The sequence below is a fragment of the Alosa pseudoharengus genome, unplaced genomic scaffold (assembly GCF_046254945.1).
Source record: "Alosa pseudoharengus isolate Yale_2024_CS ecotype anadromous, Long Island Sound unplaced genomic scaffold, YU_APseudo_1.1 YU_APseudo_1.1_scf_24, whole genome shotgun sequence".
Classification (NCBI taxonomy): Eukaryota; Metazoa; Chordata; class Actinopteri; order Clupeiformes; family Clupeidae; genus Alosa; species Alosa pseudoharengus.
Window position 1 is genome coordinate 19,156,458 of NW_027468689.1, and position 24,371 is coordinate 19,180,828.

The window sequence follows — 24,371 nt, forward strand, 5'->3', positions numbered from 1 at the left end:
TGAGTCTGCTGCAGCCACAGTCATCTTCAACCAGTATCAGGAGATACGTTCTACTATTTTGCGCGGATTTTTTCTCGTCTGTTGTTCTCGCGGTGGTGTTTGCGAATATGTATCAAAACAAAACAAGCGCTTAATTTTGGGTTAAAATGCATTGTAACGCGCATTACTGAAGTTTGTACCGAGTAAATATTACCCAATTTCTTTTTTGTAATGCCTTACATTACCACGTTACCGCAAACAGCAATACATTACAGTAATTACATTACTTTTGTGACGCATTACTCCCAACACTGTTCTTAATACAGAGCTCACCTCATAAATAAAGTTTAGGTTTGTAGTATGAGAAGAGAAAAGACGAACAACTGCCCACAGTGTCCAGATCTCCCTTCAATCCATATGGAAATAAGAGATTAGCTGCAGAGGTCAGGAGGAGGACAAATATCTGAAGAGAAGAAAAGGAGATTATACATATAGTCCGGTGGACAGCCCATAGAGCCCCATTGTGGACCCGGAAATGTTGAGTACACCAAAGTTTTATGATGGAAATATATAGTATGGGTTCCCAGCATGTAGAAACTGCCGGATGCTAATTTGCACATGTTGTGCAATTTGTGTAATTGCACTAATTAGCATAAATTAGCATAATCGCCTATATTGATGATATTATAAGAGCTGCTTGGCCAAAATGGACAATGTTAGTATGTTTTTAGGGGTTACTGGAGATGTTGAGTCCATATCTGACATTTTCAAGATTCAAAATCACTATTTAAACTTGGTTTGGTCACGTTTTTACTCTCATTAAGCTGAGTTTTTGGGGCCGATTTAGACAGATTTTTGGAGGATAAAAATGTTCAGTGTTCAGGAATAATTTGGATCCTCAAATATTTTCTGAATTCCACAATAATTTTGAAAATAGCTATTCACTGGCCCTCTGCTGTGACTCACAATTGAGTAACAAAGTGAAGAACTACAGTAGCCTCTACTACTCCTCTCTGTCCTCATCCGTTGTCCTGTCATCATCTTCTCCAGATTCTTCATCCCTGTCCTTCTGCTCTTTTTGCTGTGTTAATATATTGCAACATGTAACATCACTGCCTTTGCAGAAACAATAATTAGTATATATAACTTCTTGCAATATCTTTTTAATAAAAAGTTATCATTTCATATTCCCGCTGTTATTCAAAAAATAAATACTTTTTATATCAGTCATTAAAACATTTAATATTTATTGTGGGAATGATTACAAAGACATGCACATTGCAAACCTAATAGAATGGGTGCTGAGAGTGATCCACACACAAAGTATCCTGTTGAAAGATTTTATTTGCAGTGATTTTTCGTGCAAGAGACCGCAATGCACATGCTTTAGACAGGACACTACACTGCCAAAAAGCGTGGACAGAAAAGAAGAAGCACAGAAACCGCTGAGCCCGACCCCTCAACATCTGGTTCTTCATTGCCATTCACACCAGGCGCGCCTGCAGGTGTACGTCCGTACGCACTGTGCGTACCATCAGGCTACTCAACAGCGAGAGAAAATTTCCCTTGTGTGTGTGTGTATTCACACCAAACTGGCCTACCATACCTCATGTGAACATTTAGCTTTCCAAAAACGGGAGATTTTTTTCGGGGGGAGGGGGGGGGGGGTCAGAGTTTATACCGGATCTGTGTTTGCATATTTAATACGTTTCATACACGTGTTTCAACACTGCATTTCGGTCGTTGCTTTTACCTTACCTTACGCATGCCAGTTATGTATCCACCATCTGCCTGCCTGCAGCCTACTTCCAAAACTCCAAAGCTGCTTGCTGTCAGATTTGTTCAGTTCAGTGTATCAACAACACTCAATAACAGTTTATGTGATGTGTTAATCAATTAAATTCCCAACAATTTCACAACAGCTAGTTCTGGAGGACATTCAACTAGCCCGCTTTCTTACGACGAGACTCAGGCTGCGCAGTCGGCAGCCGCTTCCTTATTTGGGTTTTGGGTTGCCAGGTTTTAGACTATGACAAAACGGTTGAAATTGAAACTAAGTGATCGTGTATGTGTAGGGTGTATTTCATACACAATCTGGCAACCTGAATGGATCAATGATTTTAAAATGAAGTTTGATGGCCATGCAAATTACGGGAGTTTTCCGGGAGAAATAACAAAACAGGAGGGTGCTGGGAGATGACCTTGAAATACGGGAGAAACCCGGGAAAAACGGGTGTGTTGACAGGTATGGCCATACCTTCCCAACTATGCACAGTATCCCATTAGCTGCATGCCATCAGGCTATTTACCATTTTCTATTACGTAAAGTTAGTGAACACGTTATCAAAATTAACATGCACACATTTTGTTTGAGCAGGAGAGAGAATACGCACGCAGGCACGCAATAGGCTACTTGTTGTTTTCTTTTACTCGGCTATCTATATATGGTTATCAGCACACATTGTTGAGCTAATTCACTAACTCAATACTCATCATGGATATCACAAGTTTAAACAACGAAAACAGAAAGGATGGAGACAGCAAAGCTAGGAGTAACGTTAGACTGCACTAAAGCCAGACGTCACGTTACGCTAGAACAAAACTAAAGGTAACTTTAGCCTGTATAGGGCTGTATCAAGTTGTCCAAATGAATAGGTCATTGGACGTTGTTGTTGTATTATTGCATGTGGATGTTGTTATGCTATGTAGGTTACTTTTTTGCTGACTGACCAATGCACGGACCTTTTTTTTCCGGGGGGGTGATGGGTGTGCGTACCATAGCATTAATTCCTGCAGGCGCCCCTGATTCACACGATCCCATACAAATCTACTGGTTAAGAAAGAGTGCTTCTGCAAAAAGGACACAGGGGTATGGGCACAGGCAGCCATTGCTCTGCAGAATCCACAGCTGGATCCTCTACAAAAAGGATACTTCAAACTTTCGGATGGCATGCTCAAACCAGTGACCACAGAGGTCCTCCCAGCCCCAAAGGCCATCCTTGAGTTGGTTCAATGCAAGTGCAAATCTTGCTCTAAAAAGTCGCTCTAACAACACGTGATGAAGACAATGGAGCGACTGGTCTTGTGCATACTCAGACCCCAGGTACGCCATGCACTAGACCCACTACAGTTTGCATACCAGGAGAAAGTGGGCGTGGACGATGCCATCACATATCTCCTACACAGGACACATTCTCACTTTTCCACGGAATTATTTTTGGAATCTGATCCCTTATCATACCTGTTCATTCTTACTCGTCGCTCGCTGCAAACGCTAAACTTCGAGAAGATACTGTCTGTATAAATCGTCTTGTAAGTAAACTACCAGTGCTTTTTCAAAGTTCTCAATGTCTCGTTTTAAATGTCAGGGCCCTCAGAAGTCTACCAATGAAGTGTGGAGATACATTGAGCCTCGTAAATGGTGTAAACCAGTGATTTATTTGCATGGCTATGCCGATGCCGAGGCACCACCATTGACCGCCTTGTTGGTAGCATCGGCTAACTAGCGCCAGATTTCGGAGTGCAGGGGACAAGCCGAGATGGGCTATGAGACATACGTTCACACTCGGTATCATGTTTCAAAACACTTTAAGTCAAAATCACACCGGAATTCTCCTTTAAGCCTTACAAAAATCCATCCAAGATGGCGGGGCCAAAAGTAGTAGCTTACAGATTTAGCAGAATAAAAACTAACAGCTCAACATGGTGATACAGTGTAAATCTCCGTGGCATAAAACGGTAGCGGTGATACTAAGAGGGAAATACACAAAATCATGAATACACCCTACATCAAGCTCATACCTTCCATCAAAATATCATTGAACATGAAAGCAACACATTCGAACGACACAAACGATACTCAACGTCACGTTACTGCATTGGCGGGTGTTCTCACGACGAAGTCTCAAAACTAGATAAAACAATGTGGCTTTTTAGTCACCTTAATAAAACATCTTAATTTCCTAGCACACCTTAAATGTCATTCAACCTTTACTTTCATAACGAACGAAACAGCATTGCATTGACCAAGGACAAATCTACAAGCACACATTTCAGGACTGCGAGGCTAATTCACATATCATCTAAATCAACAGGCCTCCTTTAGCAAACTCATTTCTCAAAATGTACTAAATTACATACTACTAAACGTGTATTATGGTGTTATTTTAACAATTATGCAACTTAAACATGCTATTGGCGACGATTATTCTCTTTCATTCGTGCCAGCAGCCTTGTCTCATTTACAACATTCCCGCTCCTCTGAATCTACCCAGAAATCACTACAAAAACCCATTTGGAAACATCTTGACGTCACTTGGGGCAGCCGTGGCCTACTGGTTAGCGCTTCGGACTTATAACCGGAGGGTTGCCCCGACCAGTACACGGCTGAAGTGCCCTTGAGCAAGGCATCTAACCCCTCACTGCTCCGCCGCTGTTGTTGCAGGCAGCTCACTGTGCCGGTGTTATACGGTAACTGGCTTTCATGTTAACTGGCTGGACTGTTCACTTTGCCTCTTAACGTAACCGCCCCTTTCTCTTGCAGGTGTGTTCAGTTGATGATTTAGCCTCCGATACCTGGCCGCAGATTCGTCTGTTTAACTGAAGTTCAAATAGACATGTTTGTGATGCTCCACTTTGTTGTTTAGGCTAATAAAGCTTTACAACACGATGTGTCGGCGTTGGAAGTGTCAGGTTGTCTGTAGTAGGCTAGGCTACATGCCCTGGACCATGAATATGCCACCAAATAAATAAAACATAATAAACTCCACGTGGGTCTCGAACCACTATTAAATTAAAATGCTTGCATGATAACCTGACATTTACCTGCTTGCGCCACTAACCAAGCTGATACAACCTAGAGAAATTGGCCATACTTATTTACTAGGCCTACAAGTAAAATAGGTCACCTAGTATGTTTTGTGTTTGTAGCAGATTAACACAGTGGATAACTGGTAACTGTGGTAACTGGCTACTGTGTTATCTTGCTGCATTGCCCAAGCCATTTAGACCTTCAAAGTATAGCCTAGGCTTAATGGTTTTTACGTTTCACTGACTGTTGGTCAGGCTGCCCGTGGCCACCTAGTCTATCTTCAGCCTAAATTGAGGAAGCATTGCTTGTCTAAAAATGTATACATTTAAAAAACTGTGAATGGCGAGGATTGAACCCGTAGGCTAGACTAAAAAGAGCCTTATCAACGCATCAACCTGTTGTGCCACATATCTTATAACTTGGTGAGAAATAAATTATTAAAATATATATAAATCCAATACACCTCAAACCTATGTTAACATGTCAAAACACGAACGTAAATAGCCTAGACCTACGTGTATCTTGTGATATTTCATATTACATCTCTTTTGTGATATGTAAAATTTTGTGTAAAATGAAGACACAGACTTCTGCACATTGTGCGTTTCAATGCGTGTTTCACGTTCGTTGTGATATGCATCAGGTTAATATGCAGATTATAGTTCTAGTTTTGTCATTCGAGTTCAAACCTTTTTGATTTATTTTATTTATTTGCTGGCGTTCATAATAAGACACTTCACGTAGAGGCGGCCTGGCAGCAATCAGTGAAACGTTTGTAAACTGAACCATGATAGCTACTTTGGGCAACATTGCAAGATAACACAGTAGCCAGTCACCATAATCCGCTGTGTTAACCTGCTAAACACAATAACATACTAGTTGACCTCATTTACTAGTAGGCCTAGTACATACCACCAATTTCACTGGGAAGTGTCAACTGGTTAGTGGCGCAAGCAGGATGGTGTCATGTTATCATGCAAACAGTTTAATTTAGTAGTGGTTCGAGACCCACGTGGAGTTTATTTCGTTTTATTTATTTGGTGGCATATTCATGGTCCAGCGCATGTAGCCTAGCCTACTACAGACAACCTGACACTTCCAACGCCGACACATCGTGTTGTAAAGGTTTATTAAACAACAAAGTGGAGCATCACAAACATGTCTATTTGAACTTCAGTTAAACAGACGAATCTGCGGCCAGGTATCGGAGGCTAAATCATCAGCTGAACACATCTGCAAAAGAAGGGGGCGGTTAAGTTAACTCCAGAGGCAAAGTGAACAGTCCAGCCAGTTAACATGAAAGCCAGTTACCGTATAACACCGGGATTAGTGTGTGCTTTACCTCACTGTGTGTTCACTGTGTGCTGTGTGTGTTCACTAATTCACAGATTGGGATAAATGCAGAGACCAAGACCAAGACCAAGACCAAAAGAGTATATATACTTACTTATACTTATACTTTAGTTTTCTGGCATTTAAAGGAGACATGCACTATTAAACTTGCCAATGACATAAAAAAAGAATAAACTCTAAACATGACCCGGTTACATTTAGCTGTTTTCCATTGCTGTAGCTAAGCTGTTGCTCTATTGCAGTCAGGTGTTGCAGGGGGTAACTATAGAAATCGTTTAGTATTTTGTATTATATTATTATATTATAGGCCTACTATACGAAATCGTTTAGTATTTTGTATTATATTATTATATTTAAGGCCTACTATACGATAGAAATCATATATGCCTAGTATGACTTTCAGCTAGTTATTTTTCGTAAGGGACTGTTGCTCCCGGTAATGTTGTTAAAGGCCTATGACAGATCTTTTATGACCGAGGTCCAAGTTTGGCTAGGAGGGGATAATGACATATCCAGTCGCCTTTTGGTGTGCCACCCGAGGATTTGCAATGGCCTCAACTGGCCACCCCTGTTAACATTTTCTGTGGGCGCCACTGGCAAGCTAGGCCTAAAATATCACTCCCCGCAGACTGTTATAATCAGCAATATAATCAGCAATATTGTGAAACTGAAAACGAATGGCATGGTGTCCCTGTTATGTAATACCAATTCATTATAGCCCTTTTAAGGAGTGATGACATTTTTTCGGCGCGCTCCGTGCACGCACATTACCTACAACCCTGGAGGCTAAGCCCTTCTTGTCTTGTCCTTGGTCCTTCAGATGGCAAGCTGATCTGCATTGAGAAACAGGTGATGCTGGTGGTCCTGGCTGGTGTTGGATTTCTATTACTGGTTTGGACTCTGTTACTCGTGATTGTAAGCTGCAAGAACTGTGGCCATAAAAAGAGGAAACATGGTGAGCCATTTCTCTTCTCTGGTTGTGCAATCACACAGGAAATGTCCCCCAAGGAGAGATTAAATGTTTTGGCACTGCTTTGCTACATATCTCTCTGAATGCAATAGTGGAATAATATAGAGTAATAGTGCATTAGAAAGGTTTCACATCACTTTTGTCTAACATGTGACATGCTTAAACAAATCTCTCATAGGGGGAGGGAATACAAAAATAACTGGATCTTCCTCACACTTACATTATAAGCATGTATGCATACACATACACATGCACATTCACACACACACACACACACACACACACACACACACACACACACACACACACACACACTCAGACACACACACACACACTTGCTGTTAATCTTGGCGTGCTTAGTCACTCTTCTATTACACCAGCACGGATCCTCAGCAACTGGAACAAGCTGCTCCTGAGGACCACTGCAACATCCGGACCCCAGAGATGGAGAGTTATTATAGTTTTGAAGTATTATAGTTTCTGATTTCAGTTTAGTTTTAGTTTGTTTTACAAGGGCAAAAGTAGTGTTAGTTTTAGTTTTAGTTTTGCAGAATGATCTGGTTTCGGTTTAGTTAGTTCATTTAGTTTTAGTCTTTGTTTTGGTTTTTATTTAATTTCAGTCTTAATTTTGTTTTTTTCAGGATTAATGAGGGGCTTAATTTAGAAATGCAAAAAAAGAGGTACAATTAATCTCTCTGCTATAGACTGATGGTTGCATGATGTAAAATCCCACATGATCTGAAGAAACCTAAGTGAGTCCTCATAATTCTGACAATAGAATTTCTTATCAAGGCTCGACATTAAAAGATATTATATCCCCCCCTAGTGGGCATACTTGAAAGACACATTTGCTCATATATAATTAATTTACAGGTGATTCAAAGTGCTTTGCAAATATGAGCTGATAAAAAACAGAGAAATAAAATATTAAGTAAAGGGTTAAGGAAAAGTAGGTGGCTGACCAAATGTTTCTTGATCGACCCAAAAATAATAAAGAGTATGTTGTGTTGCTACCCTACTGCATGTCGTGTATGCATGTTTCTGATAGGCCTACATCTTCACAGAATTGATAAATAGTTTAACGTAAAAGAAAGAGTGCAGTTCTAGTTATGTAGCTGAATGTATATGTTTCACGAACACACTGTATGGACATATATTTCATGTGCACATCTATAAATATTTCTCAATACAGAGCTCACCTCATAAATAAAGTTTAGGTTTGTAGTATGAGAAGAGAAAAGACAAACAACTGATCTGGATCCCACAGTGTCCAGATCTCCCTTCTATCCATATGGAAATAAGAGATTAGCTACAGAGGTCAGGAGGAGGACAAATCCTCTAAAAAGAGGAGCAAAGGAGACTATACAATTTAATTATTCATTTTAGAGAAACAAATAGGCTAAAGCAATCCAATGAAGTTGTGAGGTATACAAATCTGCTGTTTTTGTCCTGGGAAGTGAGTCTATGGCCTGGACATAAGAAGCCAGGTTCACCTATCTGCTAAGCCCCAGGAACTGGCAAATGGCTGATGGTTTGATATATGGAAATTTAGGACTAAGGTAGGCCCATACTTTCACTTCCACATTTAACGTATACTGTGTGTGAAGTTTCAATATAATTTGAGATAATAACAGATTTATTTCAGTTGTTTCTCACTTGTCATAGTGTCACTAGGTGTCAGTAGTAACTCAAATTGGTGGCGGCAACTCATACACACTCCAGATTGCTTCTGCCTATAATGAAACATAAAACTCACTTACTTTATGTCCATCCATAAGGCATTTTAGTATCACCTCATGACAACTTCTCATCTTTTCTGTGAAATACAGTATGCAAGAGAAAATGATTTTGCTGTCGTTCTATTCAATTCTTAAGCATGCCAAGCTTTAAACATGGTCATTTTTAAGTAACCACCATCACACACAAAATTTAGCTGAACATTTTCAGAAGCCATCTGTAGTGGACTTGGGCCAAAATGTCAAAATCAAGATGTCTGCATCTTATCGATTTGGAAAAAGTAGGTTGCATGGGTGGGAGATGAAGGTGTTTGTTGTTTTGGAGTTTAAGGACAGATCGCAGACCGAGAGCCTGAAGATGACCAGAAGGGAAGGAGCATTTTTTGTGTTTTGATTATCGCTGATCATACTGACAGATTCATTTCCTCTTTATTTGAACCATTACCACTCAAAGGCACTCACACATGCACACTCACCCATACACCAGCATGCATACACCCACCCACACACACACACACACACATACACTTACACACTCACACACAGGAAACCGTCTCTCTCAGCTACCCTGACATTTGCGCTTCTAAGGGACGTGAGAAGATGAACTTCCAAATTGCTTTGGGGTTTTTGTGTCTTTATGTTCTTAATTTAAATGCATCCCAAGGTGAGTAATGATTTGTTTAGGTCTGTATGAAATATTTTCGCTTTACGGATTCACTAATTTAGGCTATGAGTGGTTTGATTAATTTCTTTGTTAATGTGTTTTAATAGATTACTGTATGCAAAGTAATTTGAATATCCCTCTTGACAGTCTAATTAAATTCCATTAAACATTGACACATCAAGCCTAATTATGTTCCTGTCATTTGTAAACCAGTACTAACTTAATCTGTGTCCAGATATAGTACTGTCATCTAAGGTACCACAGAAAATGTTTATATATAATGCCAGAAACCAACACAAAACCACATCATCATAACAGTTGACTGCTTAAACATGGTCTTGGTAATGATCTATACAATTTTGATTGATCAGTTTAAATTTTGTGTCCATATATTAGTTAGTGAATAAACTTGTCAGTGAATTTGCTGAATTCATAAGAATGCGCTGGTACATTTCCCTTTTCATGAATTGGTCAAAAGAGTAAATAATTCAATGTGCTTCATCAAATGAAATCCTTCTGTATTTTCAGTCACTGATCTCATGATTTGTCCTTCACAGAACCTAAATGTGTGAACAAATATGTAGGAGATTCCTATACCTTGACATTGAATTCACCTCAACAAGATGGAGATGAGCTGGTCTGGAAATGTGTTGATAAGGTCATTTATAAACGGAGGAAGGGAAAGATTGACGGCTCCCTTACTCTGAAAAATATTTCCAAGTCAATGGCTTGTACATACACAGCTACACATCATAATAAAGATGGGAGATACATTACATCACTCTCTGCAAGACTCTGTGTGTTCTGTAAGTACAACAAAACCAAAATGGCCCAACAGTGGCTTTGTTTAGAAAGTCGTCCAACTTCTCATGAAATATCCAATCTTGCCATGTTTATATTGACAGAACCCAAATAATGTGTGAATTCATCTGTTCTAGCCAAGACTCCAGACCCAAAGTTGGTGTGGGAATGTTCCCCATCAGGTTTGCCCATCCTCCAGTGTGGTCCTAAGAGCATTCCTGAGGGCATCACATTGACATGGTTCCAGAACAATGCTGAGATGAATGAGAAGTCTAACCCTCTAAATCCTCAGAACCATCGAGCAAGGGATCGCTACAAATGTAAACTAAGTAATGGTCTTGACCCAGACACCCGAAACAGTAAAGAAGAAACCTTGTCTTGTGACGTCTCTGGTAAATATCTGTAACAAATAATCAACGTACAGTTAACACATTTAAAATCTTGGTATTGATATGCACACATCATCTAACTTAAGACAATGCCAATTAAAAAGAAAAGAGAAAGTGTGTGTGTGTGTGTCTGTGTGTGTGTGGGGGTCATTTCTTGTATTGTTACAGTATCTATTAAGGTATTCAAGATCTAGATATAGCACAGCAATCATATGTTTGTGGCAAATATAATGGCACAGCGTAGATTATTGTAGAGATGTTCTACATCGTACAGTGTTCTCACTCTCTCTCTCTCTCTCTCTCTCTCTCTCTCTCTCTTTCTGTCCGGCCTAGGAGATCCTTCAAATAAAGACCTGCTGTTTGGCTATAACAAATGGGTGATGATTGGAATCATTGCTGGTGGTGGATTTCTACTGCTGGTCCTGATCGTGTCTCTGATCGCCATCTGCTGTAAGAACCATCGCAGAAGAAAAAGGAGGCTACGAGGTAAACTATCTCTCTCTCTCTCTCTCTCTCTCTCTCTCTCTCTCTCTCTCTCTCTCTCTCTCTCTCTCTCTCTTTATTTCTCTCCTTCCCCCCTCTCTGTCATTGTCTATTCACATCCTGTTGTACATGAGCATTGTGAGGGTACAGCCTCTTTACCCACATCACACACAGTGTCCTGATCTGTCTGTTCACCAGGGAGGAAACGTCTGTTAGGTTGCTCTCATCACAGACATTTTATGTAATTCCAAATGTTTTTTTCTTCTTGTATATCCATGAGAATGATAAACCATGTAGTATTAAAAATAATTATATGACAACAGGTAATTTCAAGGATCTGACAAGAAATTAGAAATCCAAACACAAACGCATTTCATCTTAGACCTCAACCTCCACTCAACAGCCATGAACTCCATCAACACATACTGAATCTGGGTGCGTTTCCTAAAACCATTGTTGCTAACCTGTTGCATTGCATTGCATTGCAACCAACAAAGTTGCTAACTTAGTTGGCAACTATGGTTTTAGAAAATGCGCCCCTGTTTGATCTGTGAGCATTCAATATGAACACCCCATTTTGTTGTGCAATCAACAAAACTCATGTCCACCAAATTTACTCTGTACTGAGTTTTTCTCTCATCTTCCATATAGCTGATTTTGCTGTCCATGTTAACAAATGCAAAAGTACTGCAATGTGCTATAGCCTCCAGACAATTCAGTCAGTAGCCACAATCAATTCATTTGAGAAGAATTTCCCTACCAATGAACTCTGTGCTGTCAGCACTTTGCTCTGACAGTTTTAACCCGGTCTTACTACTTCATTGCAGCTGATAGTTAACTTGCTGCTTGCTCTGACTGTTAGGCTTGGTGCTCTTTATACCGTGCTCTATGCTCTGACAGTTAACTATGTGCTGTTTGTATCCTGGTCTGATGGTTAAAGCAGCACCAAACAAGATTTACTGTCTGGTCCCCCTACAGATGAGAAACACAATAATAAACAAACTAAATATGCGTCTTTTGCAACAAAGTATGAACATAACTCCGATATAATATAGAGGGAATGCACTGACAGCAGTCTGTAGAAAAATATCTCCAAATGTCTGTAGCATAGCAGCTCTTTTTTATTTGGGGGGGGGGGGGGTATAGTGGGAGGCTCACACAATGGCAGAAGTGCCGATCGTCATGTTATGAGGTAATGTGTGTATGATTTTGGAAACATTGTGTTAAGGTCAAAAATTGTTAATGGTGCCTTTAAAGAAACTGTATAGTTTTTTTTGTTCAGACTCATTTTGATGGCACACATCTCTGTTATTGCCACTGTGTGTCTGGAACACCTGGTATATTGCAGAATGTAACTTTGTGTACCATGCAGGAATGTGTGGACTAATGCAATGGCAAAGGCAAAGGTGTATCTACTTTATCCAGTACATTGAAAATTGGCGCTTAAGTGTAAATACACCATACTGTGTGGATGTGAGCTGAAAGGCCCATTTTTCACATGTATCTATCCAGTACATTGAAAATTGACACTAAGGTGTAAATACCAATACTTAAGGTTGGTCCGTTACTTTGAAAAGTAGTCTGATGCTGTTGGTACCTTGGTCTAACCTAGTACTGCTAGTGCTTTGCCCTGACATGTATCCTGTTGCTGTTAGTATTCAGAGTTATCTGACAGCCTAGTCCACACACACATACATGTTAATTATTCAATAAGGCAAATGTGTGCGATCATTTTGAACTTCCTGAAACAGAGTTTCTAGTTCCATCTGAAACCTTCTCTGGATTGCATTTCCCAAAAATGTAGGCTACTTCAGCAGGCATTATGCTGCTGAGAATATCCAATATGTTCCTGAATCATTTACCATTTATCCGTGTAGCAACAACTTTGGTAACTGTTCAACAACGCTTTCCGGAAAAACCCCCAAGGTCACAATGACATATTTTGGCGTTGCTTTGCCAGAAATCATGGCCTGTATTTGCTGATGCCAGGTTGTGATTGTAGCAGTTCAAAAGCAAGGTTTCATATCACAATTACTAGTGCATTTGCTCGAAATACCTCAAGAGGTCTCAACTGATCACAAACAATACTCAAAGCAACAAAAGACACTCTCCATGTGAACACCTGAAACAGTCCTGTTTGCGTCGATAATGGGTTAATGGCCTTGTTATTGATGTATTTTGCTGATTGGATATTTAGCTACTATCAACTGAAAAAGCTGTACTCACATTTTTTGGAGAGGTTTGGAACTAGCAAAAATAGGCTTCCTACTGTTAGGATCTGGTCCCTGTCTGTACTATTACTTTGTATTCCATTGTGTCTATTCCCCATGTTACTTACTGTTGGCCTTCAGGGGTGCGTTTCCCAAAACCATAGTTGCTAACTAAGTTAGCAACTTTGTTGGTTGCAATGCAATTTCCCATTGCCAACCAAGTTGCTAACAGGTTAGCAACTATGGTTTTGGGAAACGCACAGTGTGGTAATGACAAGTATATGACCACCAACCAAAAAATGATGCATGTGTGTATCATTGTGCTGCAAGAATTAAATTCTGAGAAAGGATTGTTACGTGTCGACTGCAAAGTTTCACTTTGACATAGATGTGAGTTGTTTATCTCCAAGTGCTATGTCTTATGTGGGTTGTGTGTAGAGTGCAAGGAAACAATGAGCCAAATTCTGCAAAAAGCGTGTAAGCAATTGGCAAAAAACTGTAAAGCACTTTAGAATTATATAAATATATTTATAATATATGATAAATAAAGATTATTATTTGTAGACTACAGAGGCATTACAGTTGAAATTCAATTATTTTTTAAGAATTGTTTTTTTTAACTACTGACTGAATACCACCTTAACCAAACCAAACCCATAACCCTAACCTTAACCATAAATGGCTGTTAACAGAATGTCAACAGATGCTCAGTGTATAACAGATGTTTAATAATCACCACATCTGTAGATAGTCTATAGAAGACCATCCAAGTAAAAAGTGTGACCAAATCACCTTGGCTGTCCAGAGTTCACAATGCATGCTCCTTTTCTCTTTAAGTCTCACTGCTCATTACAGATAACCACATTCAGTAGATAGATAGATAGATAGATAGATAGATACTTTATTGATCCCCAAGGGGAAATTCAAATTCAGTATGTTTCAACTGCACATTTTTCTCTAATCTCTCCAGATGAGGAGGAGCTGCGGCTGGCCAACCTCCAGTACATCGGCACCAATTCACGTCCACGACCAAAGCAGACTGCCCGGGGTCAACCAGTGCCCCCAACTCCTGACGAGGAGGGTTACCTCCAGGGTCCAACGGGGGAGCCCAGCCCAGCAGCCCCTCAAGCGGTGAGACAGCCCAGGCCTCGGGCCCCGCCGCCCCCCATGGAGGATGACGACGAGGCAGTACCGCCATTACCACAGCCCAGGAGGAAGGGGCCTCGACAACCAGATTACTAAGACTCTTCTTATTCGTCTCTCATTTCACCAAAACTCAGGTTGTGTAATGGCACTTTGCGCATATTTGAATATTGCTGGAGAACATGTCTACCTTAAAGCACATTATGATTAAGGCATTACTTACTGTTTTTGATGGTGCAGTGCACAGACTTATAATAGGTAGGATGGCATCTCGGTGGTGCATGATATTGCTGACATTGCCATTGCTGTTACATAACAACCAAAATATTGTGCATTGGATCAGTACATTATTGAAGATAATACTGTAATTTCCTGACTACTAACCAAGGTTTATACATTGACTTTGCCAAATTTCTTCAGCTTGAGGTTAATACACAAGGCCGGGCTACACCTGGGAATGCATTTCTTTTCTTCATTCTTCTTGACTGATGATTAAAACCCAATCTGATTCTGATCCATTGAGCTTTATGTTACAGCGGTACATCTGGGAACTTTGAAATCGTTACACGTCCCACGCCCTTTTCGGGGAAAGCAGACTGTGACTGCTAGCCGTCTCTCCCATTAGAATCAATGACATGATGCTAGCTTGCTTTCCCAAAAAAGGGGCGCATTGGGCACTGCGGTTAATACAATGGTGCAGTTAATACAGGATTTATTATTATTATTATTATTATTATTATTATTATTATTATTTGCATTTAAACCCTGTCCTGCACAGAGTTGTAAAGTCCAGCTTCAGAAAGTAAAAGTCCTATATTAGTTCTACCTGTACAGGTGATTTAGCTAGTTAGGTGATCTACCTGGCTGAGGAGTTGTACCAGTTTGAATCAGCTGGTTTAGTGAATGGTTGGAGCAAATATGTGATAGGACTCTGACTTTCTGAAGCCAGACTTTTACACCTCTGGTCCTGCAGTTTATACACAATGTGACTCAAAGATTCTAGAGCGGAGCGCTGTAGAATCTTTGATGCGGCTAATATACAGGATATTACTGTATTCAAAGTAAGTCATTATAGTTTATCAACCTTGAAATAATGGCTTAAAACTCATTTTGATCATACCCAACCTTTTAAAGCAACACCATGTAAGTTTTGCTCTCGGGGTCCCCCTACAGTTGGGAAACAGTATTGTCTTCTACTACTGTCGTAAAATCTGTCATGGTTACACCAGGAGATACACGTGCATTTTCTGACAAGCCGATACCCCCGAACTCTGCAGAAGGAGTTCTCACGTCTTGGGCAGACTGCCTGCGTTGCGTGTGAAATGTCTTCATCCCAGGTACAGTGGCATATATTTCAGCATGTCATATGAATATAATTTCATGGGTTTTATTTTTCTCAAACGCCAAAAGATTGCATAGCTCACGTTTACAAGCCAGCGTCATTATAGTAGCCTATTGGCTACTGTTTTACAGAATGGATATGCTATTCAATTCAATGTTTGTGTGGTAGGTAATAGCCATATATCGTCAATATTATAATATCAAGCTACCACCATAGATGAATCTGCAAAGTTGCATTATAGCCTGAGGCAAGACACTTTCACCAGAAAAATAAATAAACAAACATGACTATCAGCCTGCAGTCATTAGGCTAGTTAGCCTAAACGATGATTTTGTCCATCTAATCATTTACTTGCAAGAATGTAGCCCCTACCAAACTTGCAGGGATGGATTACTGCATGGGCCTACCGGGCCCAGGCCCAGGGGGCCCTGAAGCCCAAGCCATTGCATGGAGTCATTGCCTCAATATCAACACATCAGGATGTAGGCTATGAATCTGATTGAATGAAAGTACTGGCCATCCCCAAAATGCACCAGAATACAGGAAATCACATCAAACAAATTACCCCCCCCCCCCCCCCTCACCCGAAGTTCCGTAATGCCAGTAAAAGCGATACAGACCCCGTCAGGCTATGACAGACGTGTCATTCAACCTATTGTAAGTCGATGTACCATCACAAGGGTCTTGGAAATATATTATGAAGGTTGAAAAACTCCATGGTGTTGTTTTAATAGACAGAATGGTGTCTCTGCCAGTGCTGACACATGCTCAAAATGTTTACTTTGTGTACCCCACCCACAACAGTATTTTTTTATTGGAAATGTGTGAATAGGAAGAGTGTGAATATGTTTATAAATATTTGAAAAATAAATATCATGCATCAATTATAAAAACTCTCATTTGTTATTGATGACTTGAATTAACAATCTTATTAACAACACCTGCCATAATATTTTCCTAATATTTTAACATTACAAAACTTGGAGTCACAAAATTTTCCATCATTGTGGTTAACCCTTGTAAGGTGTTCATATTTTTGTTACTCAGCCAATGTTCCCGGGTCTGGTGGACCCACCACATTATTAGGCTTTTAAATCAATACAGCCATAACAATTTATGTAAAATAAGGTGTTTACTATAGCTCAAATACCAATGATATAGACATCATTTATCGTTCATATTTGCCATTTATATCTGTGAGATCACATTTCTGATCATATGACTGATTTTCAGAATGAATTCAGAATTTAATTATAAATAAGGTATGGGTGGGATAAAAATTAGAAATAAGATTTTTGATCATTATGCTTATTTCTTAGAAGTTATTCAGAACAGGTGCGAGTGCTTGAAATATAAACATTTTGTAACTTAGTGTGGGAATAGCAGGTGCAGAAAGACAACATTCCCGCACACAGACACCTACACTCAGACACACACACACAGGTACACAGACACACAGACACACACACACACACAGACACACACACACACACACACACACACACACACACACACATCCAAACACCACATATGTAATAGTTACAGTATGTGTGTGTGTGTGTGTGGGGGGGGTGCAGTCAATGAAAATCAGTTATCTTTTATGTTCTTCACACTTCACAGAAAATGAGCCAAGCATAATTTTTCTTTTCGCAGACATTGAAAACGTGACCTAAACATGTTACAAGGATTAAGGTGAACTTATTCAGCTTTATTCAGTGCAATCAATAATAAAATAGTATTTATGCAAAAGCATATCAAAAAATGTAAGACACTGAGCCTGACAAGCTCACTTCGATAAGCAGATCAATGTACATGATCTCTATTACCATGGTTTAAGGTTATCTAAGGTTAAGCTAAGCTAATTGTAAAAAGTAAGAACAAACTGTATAGACATACATTACAGTGGGCATTGATGTACTGCAGGTCCTGTCTCAACACCCAGTACTTTCACATGACTACTGAAAGCTTTTTGCACACTGTGTTACCACACAGGCAACTGACCTTGCTCAAACCAAATACTAGGCCTGAAGTCAAACACGTTTGATGTGGTCAGCTGTCGAAAGTACAAAATTACAAGCCTTGCTGCATGTGAATGCTCCTTCAGTTCTAAACGTGTCTGTGTCCTAATAAAAAAAAAACACTAATGTGGGGAATGTAATGCTTCATTATTTCCACATGGTGTGACAAATAGAGTAGAATTAACATTTCCATTACGCTCAACGCCAACACTGTTACCACAGTGTCCATTTTAGTCCTTTATAGTGCTGTAAAAGGAATCTAAGAAGACACAAGAAGAGTAGCAACGTTTCTCACCTAATTGTATGCTTAAAGGAAGTGATGTACTGTATGGCTGTCTGCAACCCCCACCCCCCTCTTTTTCCCTCTAACTCAATATCTCTATATCTCTCTTTGCTGTTTTTCTCTGTCTCTCACACATGGACACACATATGCATGCACAGGCATGCACATACACACATACAGTATACACACGCACACACACGCACGCACACATGGTGACTTATCTGCCAAAGGGATGTGGTTTAAGGTGTTGTTTTGTGTGTCACACATTGTCAGCTCTGTTGTGCTTTGCTTCAGTCGTGTCTTTTCCTGTGTTGAAAAAAAATGGGGAGAAGGCATGCATCTGCTCATCCCTTTGCAAGGCAAGTATGCTAAGTAAGTGCATGCCTTTTACAGATAGACTGACTCTGACTGAGCTGGTGTCATCACAGCAGTCAACTCACCCTAACACTTAAAACGGATGTGTTGAAAATAACACAACTTAAGTTGTTTTTCACACATCTCTGTGTCCAGATAGGGACAACACAGTTGGTGTTTTTTCTAACACATTTGTTTAAAGAGTGCTAACTAAATCTTTCAAAAAATATTTCACTTAAATGTCTTACAACTCTGTGAGGAAACAAGTATAGCCTACCTTCATGAGGTTGAGGCCCACAAACTTGGAATAAAAGTCTACAATTTGTTACCCCTTTCAAATGGGAACAAAAACTTCAAGTTCAAATGCCACTTGCATTTAAATATGCAGTGTGTATTTACAATGTGTATGATCCTCATATGAATCCTCATATTAGTAGGTGATACTCGTGCAGTGTTCATTAACAGTCTGAAGTCTGCAGTCAATATATATTAAAGTTACAAATTAAAATCTTTAAATTAAACTAAAGGAACCAGCAACAGAAAAGTCAATTTATTTATACAATGTTTCTGCGATTCCTTCTTTGCCTATTCCTTCTTTGCCTACCCCTTCTCTCTCTCTCTCTCTCTCTCTCTCTCTCTCTCTCTCTCTCTCTCTCTCTCTCTCTCTTTTCACCCTGGAAATCCTGGACTCAGACCAGCTGGACTGGAGAGTGAGGAGGTAAAACGGTTTTGACCAATGTATAAAGGTGTCAGTCAGACATAATGTGACTACTTTGAATACTCTAAAAGTGTTTGATTTGTTAACATTGTTTGACACAAGTTATTCAATAGATATCTTAACTTTTCATTCAACATGCAAAGAAAGGTCAATGTAAAACAAAATACCCTCTTCAAGAAAATGTGCTTAAACTTGTGATTGACACTTTGGCAAATAGGCGTGGGTTACTGTGGAAACTCTAAATAGCCTAGAAGTAAGGTTATAAAAATCAGCTGACACTGATAACATCATCAACTTGCCGCTTCCTTCCTCAAAAAGCTTCCACATACTTACCTTTAAAGCACCAATTTGTCAAGTAGGAGGGCATTTCAAACTGAAATCAAGCAGTCGTAGCTGAATTTGTTGATACCAATCGGTCATCAGAGGGGAAAGTATGAGAACTTGTGGTCGAATTGAATTTAGCCAATGACAACTAGGGAAACAGCACTGTTCAACTGTTGTCCGTTCACAATGCTGAAATTTAAATTTAAATGATTTCGTCATCTTCTCGATCACTTATTTCTCTGATTACTGCTGTACCTGTGGTCAAAACAACACAACACAGCTGACGTTCCACAGGAAATGTATGAGCTGGCCTCGTGGCTATGGCCGAACAACACCCGTGGGAATATCCATGACCAACCCCACTCTCACTCGTGCTATATTGCTTAAACAATACATGCTAAATATTTTTCCAGTACATTATGATTTAGGGGTGCCACCGCACATCTGTTTTTGTTGGATAAAGTGGTTAACAGTGCTCAATGGTCGCCATGGAGATCTGAGGTAAACAATACTACAGCTCAAGAAAAATGAGGTGATCTTTCTGTTTGAGGTGATCTTGATCTGTGTTGGATGTGTTATTACATATTACTATCATATCTGTAGTTGTTTCCCCGCCCCCCCTGCAAAGTTAATTGCGTGCCCACAGCTGAACCACAAGCGCAGTTGAATAGTTAACCAATTGCGACATTAAAAAGAAACAAACTTCAGCGATCATACATGATAGCAATAAAATGTATGGATAATAATTTAACTTCAAGACTACTTTTAGTTAGCCATGTAACCCTTCATGGTTTTAAACAAAGACCCCATCCCCTCCCCCAATGGAATGCTAATGTGCTGGTTTAAGGCCTATCACTTACACAAGACAAAGGATGCTACCTTGATATAATGTATCAATGTATCCATGTATCATGAAATGTAAATGTATTCATGTCTGGTATCATTTTGATAGTCTCATTACAAGGATTGTAATGATGTGATTGTGAGAATGTTTGGAACATTCTATAAGTGATATTTCTGATATATAAGATATCTCTCCTCATGCTATTCATATAGGTGTGAAGTGGGTGTGAGTAGGTGTGTCTGATGCCAACTGGAGAACCAATAGTGGGATTGTTCTTGGCGCCATTTTTGTTCTTTGTTTAAAACATTTAAAAGTAACTAAACTGCAATGTTTGTCAGATCAGATTTTCTAGACTTGGACTAAGGATGTAGCGGAAGAGAGGATAAGTTGGCTACAGGCCAACCTAGGCCTCAGGCCTGGGCTAGGCCTACATAGACCATAGACCTTTTTTTGTACTCTCTCTCAGCTTGTAACATAATAAACCTGATTCCTGAGTTTTTCTTGAAGTTCGCCAGTCTAAGATCAATATTAAGTAATTATTCACCTACAATTACTTTCATGGAGGTTCCAACCGCAGAGATAATATACTTTTGTCGCTGATTCTAAGATGCCGCAGTTTTTTTTTCCTTTTTTCTTTTTCTCATCGCTCTGGTGACAGCTCCCAAGTTAAGGACGCTTTTTATCTGCATTTCTTCTTTGGTGATGAACGAAGGTGGATCTGTAAATCCGGGCGGTTCCTACTAACCACAGTTTGGAATGGGCGTTAAGATATCGGAAAAGGCATTCTGAGTGAGTAGACATTTTGGCAAAACCGTAACTTAATAGTGGACACAAAATTGTGCTTCCCCGATTTTGGCAATATTTTGGCAAAACCGTAATTTAATAGTGGACATAAATTTGTGCTTCCCCGATTTTGGCAAAACGTCGCACAAGACGAATTAATCCATATTTTTTAAAGCGTCGATATATGTGTTAGATTGAAGTCCAATGGTGCCTCTTTATTGGATATAAAGAGTAAATAGATTAGCGAGTGTGCTAGGCAGCTCAGTATTAAACACGGTGGTTCGTGTGCAATCTATTTTTCGTGGGTAACGGGTACGTTGGCCAGGACCCAAAAAGCTACGTAGTTTATGCCCCTTTTTGTTTACAGAACATTTTATTCCTTCATTACCAAAACAGAATATTAGACAGAACTTGGCGCTGCTGCTGTTTTTGTTTTTATCACCAAGAGCGTATGAGCGGCTAGAATCCAAAGTGTTAAGCTAACACTAGTCTTGTTTTGTTTTTGAGTAGATGTGGTGTTTTGTTTTAGGCTACATCTACACTCAGATGATGAATCCAGGATTCATGTCGTAATCTTTTTCAAGTGTGAAAACATAAGCTCAAACAGCATAGGCCTAAGCTCAAGAGAGCATTAGGCCTCTTTTAAGTACGCCTGAGCTAACTAGCTGCCGCTAGGGGCGTCTGTCTTTGTGAGCTAATATGAGCTAACTGAAAAGGCTTGACTAAACTTCTTTTGTTCTTTTAAGCAGGAAATTCTTCCTGCAGCCCGTTTAAAGTTGTCCTCCAGCTCCATGGAGCTGTGTGTGTCTGTGTGTCCAGTATGAATGAATGCGCGTGTGGGCCGGCCCTGTGTGTGTGAAATTTGTTTATTTCTTTATATGTGTTTGTTTCCATTTTTTGTTTCAAGTCCTTCTTTGTTTTCTTGGGTCAAAAGTTTTCACACCTTTTGCTATCTTATCTCACTGCCTTTGTTCTAGCAGCACTGTATTCTATAACCAACCCCCCAGCTTCTCCCCCATGGACACAAAAGGAACTTCACTGGGGAGATATGAACCTAAGAGGAGTGATAATGGGAAACCATTGTTGATTTCAACCATTTTCTTTCTTTCATTTGAGGGACATCTTTTGGGGTTAACATGTTAAGACATATTTTTATTTTTGCTTGTATGCCAATGGGAAATGTTTGCTACATGTTTACGCCTTGTTTGATGTGGGCAAATGTTCAATTGAATGGATTCATACCCACAACTTGAGTTTCTTTATGTTTGAAATGACTTTTTATTTGTTTTTTGTTTTTTTTAGTGGTGTATTTTCTTTTCTTCATTCATATTGGGATCACAATCTGTTATAGTTAAGAAACTATAAAAAGGGGGAGATAGATGGTATTGACTTGAAATACCATCTAAGTTTACTGGTTTTATTGCTCAAATGGTCATTTTTTTAAATGCCTACTGTTTTGTTTTACTGTCCCTCACTTCTAATGCAAAATCTCTTTAAAAGACATGCAGGGGTACCCTACCCACGTGAGTCTGTGGATTATTTTTCTTTTAAACATCTAAACTTAACCAAAGTTTATTTATTTTCTTTATATTGGCCTTATGCCAATAGATGCAAATGTGTAGTCTCTGTTTGGAGATAAATAGCCCTGCTATGTTAGAAGACCCATACTGTAGGTGTGACTGTCTCCAATTGAGAAACTGAATACATTAGCATACTGTTGTTGACTTGTGAATCTGCATTCACGAGACACTGTTTGACTCTGTTTACACTCATGCTAATGTCTCTCAAAGTTGTTGTGAATCCACTCTCCAGAATCTCTTTCATGCCAGAAGGGACAAAGGGAGGTGTGACATGCCTTTGTCTTCGACTACCACTAAGCAAACATATCAGAAGATCCTTTCAAGATGGCGAATGGCTCCACCAACCAGGCTCAGCTACCACGCCAGAGTGTGGACCAGGCCATGCCACTGGACGAGATTGATGGACCAGACAACTCTGCCCTGGGCTCAGGTACAGCCAGCAGCAGCGGTCGGGGCCAGGCCATGTCATGAGACGAGACTGGACGAGGCTCAGGAACCACAGGTCCAACGGAACCTGTGGCAGAACCAACTGCCATGACTCTGGAAGCAACAAAACTGGACTGACTGAAAGCAACAAAAGGGGGTGCCGAAAGCAGCCTTTCACTCCCGCATCATCAAAGACACTCATGGCCCATTGTTCATGGACTGTTTGGACTGACACAAGGGTGCACGCCGAACGCGGCCTGCATGCACACCCTTTGCACTCGCATACACTTACACTGAAACAATGCAGACACATTCAAGTTTCATAAGAGGACCCTTCTTCAACGGAAGAAAAACGCAAGAAAGGATGTATGCTGAACGCTGCTTTCCTTGCTCACGCACACACTTACATTGATTATGGACTGATTATGGACTTTATAAAAAAAAAAAAAAAAAATGTTCAAGAAGGCTCATGTTATGGAATCTTATTTTAAACTTCAAGTCATTCAGACTTGAAAAGGGGGAATTGATAGCAATAAAATTTATGGATAATAATTTAACTTCAAGACTACTTTTAGTTAGCCATGTAACCCTTCATGGTTTTAAACAAACACCCCCTCCCCTCCCCCAATGGAATGCTAATGTGCTGGTTTAAGGCCTATCACTTACACAAGACAAAGGATGCTACCTTGATATAATGTATCAATGTATCCATGTATCATGAAATGTAAATGTATTCATGTCTGGTATCATTTTGATAGTCTCATTACAAGGATTGTAATGATGTGATTGTGAGAATGTTTGGAACATTCTATAAGTGATATTTCTGATATATAAGATATCTCTCCTCATGCTATTCATATAGGTGTGAAGTGGGTGTGAGTAGGTGTGTCTGATGCCAACTGGAGAACCAATAGTGGGATTGTTCTTGGCGCCATTTTTGTTCTTTGTTTAAAACATTTAAAAGTAACTAAACTGCAATGTTTGTCAGATCAGATTTTCTAGACTTGGACTAAGGATGTAGCGGAAGAGAGGATAAGTTGGCTACAGGCCAACCTAGGCCTCAGGCCTGGGCTAGGCCTACATAGACCATAGACCTTTTTTTGTACTCTCTCTCAGCTTGTAACATAATAAACCTGATTCCTGAGTTTTTCCTGAAGTTCG

The 24,371-nt window shown here is 39.8% G+C and overlaps 1 protein-coding gene across 2 annotated transcripts; it reads left to right on the forward strand.

Annotated features, from left to right (window-relative positions):
- Positions 1-9,127: 9,127 nt before the first annotated feature.
- LOC143142474 (uncharacterized) lies at positions 9,128-16,773 on the forward strand. 2 transcript variants are annotated; one of them, XM_076303383.1, is made up of 5 exons: positions 9,128-9,512; positions 10,070-10,318; positions 10,451-10,705; positions 11,039-11,188; positions 14,366-16,773. In XM_076303383.1, the coding sequence occupies exons 1-5, from the start codon at positions 9,449-9,451 to the stop codon at positions 14,635-14,637; spliced, it is 990 nt and encodes a 329-aa protein (XP_076159498.1). In that variant the 5' UTR covers positions 9,128-9,448; the 3' UTR covers positions 14,638-16,773. The 2 variants fall into 2 exon arrangements, with proteins under 2 accessions (XP_076159498.1, XP_076159497.1); XM_076303382.1 differs by having other exon boundaries at positions 9,134-9,512; positions 11,036-11,188.
- The last annotated feature ends 7,598 nt before the right edge of the window (positions 16,774-24,371 follow it).